This window comes from Rattus norvegicus, chromosome 8, assembly GCF_021556685.1.
Source record: "Rattus norvegicus strain SHRSP/BbbUtx chromosome 8, alternate assembly SHRSP_T2T, whole genome shotgun sequence".
Taxonomy (NCBI): domain Eukaryota; kingdom Metazoa; phylum Chordata; class Mammalia; order Rodentia; family Muridae; genus Rattus; species Rattus norvegicus.
Genome location: NC_141541.1, coordinates 590125 through 601218, shown reverse-complemented (window position 1 = coordinate 601218; position 11094 = coordinate 590125). Strand labels below are relative to the sequence as shown.

The 11094-nt window shown below is 38.8% G+C and overlaps 1 protein-coding gene across 1 annotated transcript; it reads right to left on the bottom strand.

The window, feature by feature from the left end:
- Positions 1 to 315: 315 nt before the first annotated feature.
- On the bottom strand, positions 316 to 2151 carry LOC148003924 (igE-binding protein-like). Its single transcript, XM_087564305.1, has 2 exons — positions 1873 to 2151; positions 316 to 1677 (listed from the first exon to the last, which is right to left on the bottom strand). Exons 1-2 carry the CDS (start codon positions 2149 to 2151, stop codon positions 316 to 318), a joined length of 1641 nt encoding a protein of 546 aa, XP_087420431.1.
- Positions 2152 to 11094: the final 8943 nt, after the last annotated feature.

The window sequence follows — 11094 nt, the reverse complement described above, 5'->3', positions numbered from 1 at the left end:
AGATGAAAGCAAATCGGGAGCCTGTAGATCCCAAGCCCCTATCTCCTCTAATTCTATTATCAGCAGGAAAATGTTTATGCAGGCTGGGTAGAAGCAGCAGCTGGGCAATTCTGTCTCCAGGGGAAATAGCAGAAATTCCCTGGGGAGAGGCTACCAGGACTTTTACTGTGCCCAAATAATCAGGATCAATTATTCCAGGTACAACGTGTAAGCCTTTCAGGGCAGAAGAGGAGCGCCCCAACAACAGCCCAACTGTATCTTTAGGGAGAGGTCCCTTAAAATCTGTGTCTATAGGCTGTACTCCCATTTGGGGGGTTAATACGAGTCTGGTGGTGGAGTGGAGGTCCAGTCCTGCGGAGCCCTTAGTGGCTCTCCTAGGTCCTTCGGGTGGTGAAGAGAAGGCCAGGACCTCCGTCTGCTCTGTCCCTGCCTGTCGTTCTGTAGAGCCCCATATATTTGAGGGCCCTGGGGACGTGGGCCCCGTCGTCCGTTTTTTGGCCATGCACTATCATCTCCTGTCACCAGAGGTCGGCCATTTAAGTCCTTTACAGATCGACATTCACTTGCCCAATGGTTCCCTTTTTTACAGCGAGGGCACAAGTTAGGTCTTTGATGTTTTTTAATACTCTGTTCCTTATTACTTTCAGGGCATTGCCTTCTGTAATGCCCTTTGTGGCCACATTTGTAGCAGGTATCTGTAGAACCCTTTCCTTTTAATTGTATCATTGCCGCTGCTAGTCCAACATTAGTTAATGGCCCGCCTATCTCCCTGCAGACCTTCATCCAAACTTCCAAACCTTTATGTTTGTACGGCGTTATAGCAGACCTACACTCCTTAGTACACTGTTCATACACTAGTTGTTTGATAAGAGGCATAGCTGTATCAGGGTCTCCGAAAATCTTAGTGGCGGACTCCACCATGCGGGCTACAAAGTCTGAAAATGGCTCAGTGGGTCCTTGCAGAACCTTGGTAAGGTTCCCAGAGACTGCGCCTCTATTAGGCAATGCTTTCCAGGCTTTAATTGCTATGTCATTAATTTGAGTATAGACCTGATCTGGATAACCAGTCTGGTCCAAAGCAAATCTGCCTATTCCCAATAGCATGTCAGCGTCCCAATGTCTCTGAGGGTCGGCTCCTGAAGCCAAGTTGATTGTAGCCTGAGCGTTAGCATTTTCATAAAGAAAAGATTTCCAGTCCAGGTATTGACCCGGAGAGAGACAAGCTCTGGCTAAAGTCCCCCAGTCTCCAGGGGTGAGACAGTATCTGCCAAGAGTCTCAATTTGAGCCATAACAGAGGCTGCGCTGACTCCATAGGTTTTGACTGACTCTGCTAATTGTTTTATTGTCTTAAAGTCAACAGGTTCATGATGTCGCTGCCCGTTTGCATCCAGAAAAACTGGAAAACTCAGTCCTAACTCTTTCCACACTTCTGGGCAAAAAGAAGTACCTCTTGCAGACTTCACCATTGTTTTCCTTTGAAAGTTATACGATGGTGCAGGAGGTGCTGTTGGCATAATTGCCTTCTTATCTAAGTCCTTGGCTTGTTTCTGCACAGCATAAGTGTTTGGCCAGTCAGAATGATAAATCTCTTTCTCATAATGAGCTACCTCCTCCTCAAGGTCAGCTAGGTCACTATCACTAAATTCTGAATCACTAGACATCTCCAAGGTCAATGCCTTTAATGAGGGATAAATTTTCTTTATTCCTTGATCATGATTACTTTTCCCGCCTTTGTCTGTCCTCTCCTTGATCTTTTCTGTCTTTTCTCTTACCTCTTTTCCTCCTTTTCCTTTCTTTCCCTCCTTCAAAACTCTCTCTCCTTCTGACATACTCTCCTGTTGTTCTGTAAGGATTCTCTGACCTGTCCTAACAGCTTCTTCACATCTTTTATCTTCCAAGCAGGCACGGATTATACGCCAAAGCGGCTTTGTCCCTGGTTTAAGCTTGCCCACAGTAGTCTCCTTATCCAGATCTTTTCCCAGCCTCTCCCATGCTCTCAAAGTGAGCGACCCTGACACTATAAACCACGGGGCACAACGGTTACACTCATCAAGAAAACTCAGCAGGATTTTCTTTTCAATTTTAAGCTTACGCTGACCAAGAAGCTCCTGAAGAGCTGACAGGAGCGGGGTGGAGTGCGAGCTTCCCATGCTTTTACGACCTTATTTACGATCGATTTACGAGCAAGGCGAGCTGGCGAGCTGGCGTGTTTATTTACACACGATCTTGTGGCTCATCAGTGGACTCTTCCCAACAAATGCATTCATGCCCTGGACGGTGGCAATTCAGACAGAAGCAACACCACAACACAAAAAGAGTATAAGGCAAAAGTGCTAGTCCAACCCACAAAGGATCAAATGGAAAAGACAACATTACCGTGCTCCACAAACCCCTTTTTGTCTCTAAACCAAGGCTATCATTGTCCCTGCTTTTCCAGAGAACTTTATTGTCCTACCAGGGAAGTTTTACAATCCCTTATCCCGGAGCTTTACAGTCCCAATTCTAGGAAATTTACCGTTCCACTTCTAGGAACTCTATTGTCCCAATTCTGGCAACTAATTTGCCCCTACTGGGAACTTACCGGCGCCGACCGTCCTGAGGCTGAAAAAGTTCTGGATCCAGACGAGAAAAGATAATTTTCTCGGGTTCCCGTACGGGCCACCAGTTGTCGCGCCCACCTCAACCGGCAAGGAAGACGCAACACCGTTGGATCCTTCTCAATCAGCCTTTATTGCAGGAACACCTAGTTGATGATACGGGGATCCCGGGGAACAAAGGCACTTGCCTTAAGTACAAAACAGACAGCATGGCTAAGGACTTGTCCTCGGGGGATTGGTGGAGTAAAGACATCTTATTAAGATGCTTATCAACTATGACCTAGTAAAGATGTCAGAAGAAAGCTAAAGGTGGTCGTAAATACAAGCGACCACTAGATGTCAGTGCTATAGATAAATGCTCCCAACAGCTATATATTGAAAAGCACACTCATACAATCATGTCCCATTGGGAACTCACTGAATTCGCCTAGAAATTTTGATTCCATTCATGAAAATTTTCTATATCTCGAACAGTCCACTTATTACTACTGCGGCCTGTTGGGAACAAACCGAATTAACCAAGTTACTGAGATTCGGATCACGAAATTTTGATAAATCTTTAAAAGTACACATATCACAAGAGCGTTCTACTGGGAACTAACTGAATTCACAAAGAAACAGTGTTTCAGTTCGTTAAACCGTTGCTCTTTCTTGAATAGCAAGCTTATTACTTGTGAATCCTAATGGGAACGTATTGAATTCACCATTATACTTAGATTCCGTTCCTTAAAATGTTGCTATATATTGAAAAGCACACTAATACAAGCATGTCCCATTGGGAACTCCCTGAATTCGCCTAGAAATATTGATTCCACTCCTCAAAATTTTTCTATATCCCAAAGAGTCCACTTATTACTACTGCGGCCTATTGGGAATTAACTGAATTCACCAAGTTACTGAGATTGGGCTCACCAATATTGATAAATCTTTAAAAGTATACAATTAAAGAGCCTGCTATTAGGAACTGACTGAATTCACAAAGAAACAGTGTTTCAGTTCGTAAAAACGTTGCTCTATCTTCAATAACAAGCTTATTACATGCAAATCCTATTGGGAACCTAATGAATTCACCATGATACTTAAATTCCGTTCCCCTAAATGATGCTGTATATTGAAAAGCACACTAGTCCAAGCATGTCCCATTGGGAACTCACTGAATTCGCCTAGAAATTTTGATTGCATTCGTGAAAATTTTTCTATATCCCGAACAGTCCACTTATTACTACTGCGGCCTATTGGGAACTAACAGAATTCACCAAGTTACTGAGATTCGGCTGAGCAAATTTTGATAAATCTTTAAAAGTACACATATTACAAGATCCTGCTACTGGGAACTAACTGAATTCACAAAGAAACAGTGTTTCAGTTCGTGAAAACGTTCTCTAACTTGAATAACAAGCTTATACATGCGAATCCTATTGGGAAGCTACTGTATTCACCAAGATACTTAGATTCCGTTCGTTAAAATGTTGCTATATATTGAAAATCACACTCATACAAGCATTTCCCATTGGGAACTCACTGAATTCCCCAAGAAATTTTGATTCCATTCGTGAAAATTTTTCTATATCCCGAAGAGTCCACTTATTACTACTGAGGACTATTGGGAACTGACGGAATTAAGCAAGTTACTGAGATTCGGATCACCAAATTTTGATAAATCTTTAAAAGCACACAATTACAAGAGTCTGCTACTGGGAACAGACTGAATTCACAAAGAAACAGTGTTTCATTTCTTTAAAACTTTGCTCTATCTTGAATAACAAGCTTATTACATGCAAATCCTATTGGGAACCTACTGTATTCACCATGATACTTAGATTCCGTTCCGTAAAATGTTGCTATATATTGAAAAGCACACTTATACAATCATGTCCCATTGGGAACTCACTGAATTCGCCTAGAAATTTTGATTCCATTCATGAAAATTTTCTATATCTCGAACAGTCCACTTATTACTACTGCGGCCTGTTGGGAACAAACCGAATTAACCAAGTTACTGAGATCCGGCTCACCAAATTTTGATAAATCTTTAAAAGTACACATATCACAAGAGCGTTCTACTGGGAACTAACTGAATTCACAAAGAAACAGTGTTTCAGTTCTTTAAAACGTTGCTCTTTCTTGAATAGCAAGCTTATTACTTGTGAATCCTAATGGGAACGTATTGAATTCACCATTATACTTAGATTCCGTTCCTTAAAATGTTGCTATATATTGAAAAGCACACTAATACAAGCATGTCCCATTGGGAACTCCCTGAATTCGCCTAGAAATTTGATTCCATTCCTCAAAATTTTTCTATATCCCAAAGAGTCCACTTATTACTACTGCGGCCTATTGGGAATTAACTGAATTCACCAAGTTACTGAGATTGGGCTCACCAATATTGATAAATCTTTAAAAGTATACAATTAAAGAGCCTGCTACTAGGAACTGACTGAATTCACAAAGAAACAGTGTTTCAGTTCGTTAAAACGTTGCTCTATCTTCAATAACAAGCTTATTACATGCAAATCCTATTGGGAACCTAATGAATTCACCATGATACTTAAATTCCGTTCCCCTAAATGTTGCTGTATATTGAAAAGCACACTAGTCCAAGCATGTCCCATTGGGAACTCACTGAATTCGCCTAGAAATTTTGATTGCATTCGTGAAAATTTTTCTATATCCCGAACAGTGCACTTATTACTACTGCGGCCTATTTGGAACTAACAGAATTCACCAAGTTACTGAGATTCGGCTGAGCAAATTTTGATAAATCTTTAAAAGTACACATATTACAAGATCCTGCTACTGGGAACTAACTGAATTCATAAAGAAACAGTGTTTCAGTTCGTTAAAACGTTGCTCTACCTTGAATAACAAGCTTATTACATGTGAATATTATTGGGAACCTACTGTATTCAGCATGATACTTAGATTCCATACCATAAAATGTTGCTCTATATTGAAAAGCACACTAGTACAAGCATGTCCCATTGGGAACTCAACGATTTAGCCTGGAAATTTTTATTCCATTCGTGAAAATTTTTCTATATCCCGAACAGTCCACTTATTACTACTGCTGCCTGTTGGAAACTAACCGAATTCACGAAGTTACTGAGATCCGGCTCACCAAATTTTGATAAATCTTTAAAAGCACACATATTACAAGAGCCTGCTACTGGGAACTAACTGAATTCACAAAGATACAGTGTTTCAGTTCATTAGAACGTTGCTCTATCTTGAATAACAAGCTTATTACATGCGATTCCTATTGGGAACCTACTGAATTCACCATGATACTTAGATTCCGTTCCTTAAAATGTTGCTATATATTGAAAAGCACACTCATTCAAGCATGTCCCATTGGGAACTCACTGAATTTGCCTAGAAATTTTGATTCCATTCGTGAAAATTTTCCTATATCCCGAACAGTCCACTAAATACTACTGCGGATTATTGGGATCTAATTGTATTCACAAAGTTACTGAGATTCGGGTTAACCAATTTTGATAAAACTTAAAAGTATACATATTACTAGAACTTCCTACTGGGAACTAACTGAATTCACAAAGAAACAGTGTTTCCGTTCCTTAAAACGTTGCTCCATCTTGAATAACATGCTTATTACATGCGAATCCTATTGAGAACCTACTGAATTCACATGATACTTAGATTCCGTTCCTTAAAATGTTGCTATATATATTGAAAGCACCCTCATACAAGCATGTCCCATTGGGAACTCACTGAATTCGCCTAGAAATTTTGATTCCATTCGTGAAAATTTTTCTATATCCCGAACACCCCACTTATTACTAATGATTCCTATTGGGAACTGACTGAATTCACCAAGTTACTGAGATTGGGCTCACCAATATTGATAAATCATTAAAAGTATACAATTACAAGAGCCTGCTACTGGGAACTGACTGAATTCACAAAGAAACAGTGTTTCAGTTCGTTAAAACGTTGCTCTATCTTGAATAACAAGCTTATTACATGCAAATCCTATTGGGAACCTAATGAATTCACCATGATACTTAAAATCCGTTCCGTAAAACGTTGCTATATATGGAAAAGCACACTAGTACAAGCATGTCCCATTGGGAACTCATTGATTTCGCCTAGAAATTTAGATTCCATTCGTGAAAATTTTTCTATATCCCGAACAGTCCACTTATTACTACTGCGTCCTATTGGGAACTAACTGAATTCACCTAGTTACTGAGATTCAGCTCACCAAATTTTGATAAATCTTTAAAAGTACACATATTACAAGATCCTGCTACTGGGAACTAACTGAATTCACAAAGAAACAGTGTTTCAGTTCGTTAAAACGTTGCTCTATCTTGAATAACAAGCTTATTACGTGTGAATACTATTGGGAACCTACTGTATTCAGCATGATACTTAGATTCCATACCATAAAATGTTGCTCTATATTGAAAAGCACACTAGTACAAGCATGTCCCATTGGAAACTCAATGATTTCGCCTAGAAATTTTTATTCCATTCGTGAAAATTTTTCATTATCCGAACAGTCCACTTATTACTACTGCGGCCTGTTGGAAACTAACCGAAATCACGAAGTTACTGAGATCCGGCTCACCAAATTTTGATAAATCTTTAAAAGTACACATATTACAAGAGCCTGCTACTGGGAACTAACTGAATTCACAAACATACAGTGTTTCAGTTCATTAGAACGTTGCTCTATCTTGAATAACAAGCTTATTACATGCGAATCCTATTGGGCACCCACTGAATTCACCATGATACTTAGATTCCGTTCCTTAAAATGTTGCTATATATTGAAAAGCACATTCATTCAAGCATGTCCCATTGGGAACTCACTGAATTTGCCTAGAAATTTTGATTCCATTCGTGAAAATTTTCCTATATCCCGAACAGTCCACTAAATACTACTGCGGATTATTGGGATCTAATTTTATTCATAAAGTTACTGAGATTCGGCTCACTAAATTTTCATAAATCCTTAAAAGTACACATATTATAAGAGCCTGCTACTGGGAACTAACTGAATTCACAATGAAAGAGTGTTTCAGTTCGTGAAAACGTTGCTCAACCTTGAATAACAAGCTTATACATGCGAATCCTATTGGGAACCTACTGTATTCACCAAGATACTTAGATTCCGTTCGTTAAAATGTTGCTATATATTGAAAATCATACTCATACAAGCATTTCCCATTGGGAACTCACTGAATTCCCCAAGAAATTTTGATTCCATTCGTGAAAATTTTTCGATATCCCGAAGAGTCCACTTATTACTACTGAGGACTTTTGGGAACTTACGGAATTAACCAAGTTACTGAGATTCGGATCACCAAATTTTGATAAATCTTTAAAAGCACACAATTACAAGAGTCTGCTACTGGGAACTGACTGAATTCACAAAGAAACAGTGTTTCAGTACGTTAAAATTTTGCTCTATCTTGAATAACAAGCTTATTATATGCGAATCCTTTTGGGCACCCACTGAATTCACCATGATACTTAGATTCCGTTCCTTAAAATGTTGCTATATATTGAAATGCACACTCATTCAAGCATGTCCCATTGGGAACTCACTGAATTTGCCTAGAAATTTTGATTCCATTCGTGAAAATTTTCCTATATCCCGAACAGTCCACTAAATACTACTGCGGATTATTGGGATCTAATTTTATTCACAAAGTTACTGAGATTCGGCTCACCAAATTTTCATAAATCCTTAAAAGTACACATATTATAAGAGCCTGCTACTGGGAACTAACTGAATTCACAAAGAAACAGTGTTTCAGTTCGTGAAAACGTTGCTCTACCTTGAATATCAAGCTTATACATGCGAATCCTATTGGGAACCTACTGTATTCATCAAGATACTTAGATTCCGTTCGTTAAAATGTTGCTATATATTGAAAATCACACTCATACAAGCATTTCCCATTGGGAACTCACTGAATTCCCCAAGAAATTTTGATTCCATTCGTGAAAATTTTTCTATATCCCGAAGATTCCACTTATTACTACTGAGGACTATTGGGAACTGACGGAATTAAACAAGTTACTGAGATTCGGATCACCAAATTTTGATAAATCTTTAAAAGCACACAATTACAAGAGTCTGCTACTGGGAACTGACTGAATTCACAAAGTAACAGTGTTTCAGTTCTTTAAAACTTTGCTCTATCTTGAATAACAAGCTTATTACATGCAAATCCTATTGGGAACCTACTGTATTCACCATGATACTTAGATTCCGTTCCGTAAAATGTTGCTATATGTCGCGCCCACCTCGACCGGCAAGGAAGACGCAACACCGTTGGATCCTTCTCAATCAGCCTTTATTGCAGGAACACCTAGTTGATGATACGGGGACCCCGGGGAACAAAGGCACTTGCCTTAAGTACAAAACAGACAGCATGGCTAAGGACTTGTCCTCGGGGGATTGGTGGAGTAAAGACATCTTATTAACATGCTTATCAACTATGACCTAGTAAAGATGTCAGAAGAAAGCTAAAGGTGGTAGTAAATACAAGCGACCACTAGATGTCAGTGCTATAGATAAATGCTCCCAACAGCTATATATTGAAAAGCACACTCATACAATCATGTCCCATTGGGAACTCACTGAATTCGCCTAGAAATTTTGATTCCATTCATGAAAATTTTCTATATCTCGAACAGTCCACTTATTACTACTGCGGCCTGTTGGGAACAAACCGAATTAACCAAGTTACTGAGATTCGGATCACGAAATTTTGATAAATCTTTAAAAGTACACATATCACAAGAGCGTTCTACTGGGAACTAACTGAATTCACAAAGAAACAGTGTTTCAGTTCGTTAAAACGTTGCTCTTTCTTGAATAGCAAGCTTATTACTTGTGAATCCTAATGGGAACGTATTGAATTCACCATTATACTTAGATTCCGTTCCTTAAAATGTTGCTATATATTGAAAAGCACACTAATACAAGCATGTCGCATTGGGAACTCCCTGAATTCGCCTAGAAATTTTGATTCCATTCCTCAAAATTTTTCTATATCCCAAAGAGTCCACTTATTACTACTGCGGCCTATTGGGAATTAACTGAATTCACCAAGTTACTGAGATTGGGCTCACCAATATCGATAAATCTTTAAAAGTATACAATTAAAGAGCCTGCTACTAGGAACTGACTGAATTCACAAAGAAACAGTGTTTCAGTTCGTTAAAACGTTGCTCTATCTTCAATAACAAGCTTATTACATGCAAATCCTATTGGGAACCTAATGAATTCACCATGATACTTAAATTCCGTTCCTCTAAATGTTGCTGTATATTGAAAAGCACACTAGTCCAAGCATGTCCCATTGGGAACTCACTGAATTTGCCTAGAAATTTTGATTCCATTCGTGAAAATTTTTCTATATCCCGAACAGTCCACTTATTACTACTGCGGCCTATTGGGAACTAACAGAATTCACCAAGTTACTGATATTCGGCTGAGCAAATTTTGATAAATCTTTAAAAGTACACATATTACAAGATCCTGCTACTGGGAACTAACTGAATTCACAAAGAAACAGTGTTTCAGTTCGTTAAAACGTTGCTTTATCTTGAATAACAAGCTTATTACATGTGAATACTATTGGGAACCTACTGTATTCAGCATGATACTTAGATTCCATACCATAAAATGTTGCTCTATATTGAAAAGCACACTAGTACAAGCATGTCCCATTGGGAACTCAACGATTTAGCCTGGAAATTTTTATTCCATTCGTGAAAATTTTTCTATATCCCGAACAGTCCACTTATTACTACTGCGGCCTGTTGGAAACTAACCGAATTCACGAAGTTACTGAGATCCGGCTCACCAAATTTTGATAAATCTTTAAAAGTACACATATTAAAAGAGCCTGCTACTGGGAACTAACTGAATTCACAAAGATACAGTGTTTCAGTTCGTTAGAACGTTGCTCTATCTTGAATAACAAGCTTATTACATGCGAATCCTATTGGGCACCCACTGAATTCACCATGATACTTAGATTCCGTTCCTTAAAATGTTGCTATATATTGAAAAGCACACTCATTCAAGCATGTCCCTTTGGGAACTCACTGAATTTGCCTAGAAATTTGATTCCATTCGTGAAAATTTTCCTATATCCCGAACAGTCCACTAAATACTACTGCGGATTATTGGGATCTAATTGCATTCACAAAGTTACTGAGATTCGGGTTAACCAATTTTGATAAAACTTAAAAGCATACATATTACTAGAACTTCCTACTGGGAACTAACTGAATTCACAAAGAAACAGTGTTTCCGTTCCTTAAAACGTTGCTCCATCTTGAATAACATGCTTATTACATGCGAATCCTATTGAGAACCTACTGAATTTACATGATACTTAGATTCCGTTCCTTAAAATGTTGCTATATATATTGAAAGCACACTCATACAAGCATGTCCCATTGGGAACTCACTGAATTCGCCTAGAAATTTTTATTTCCATT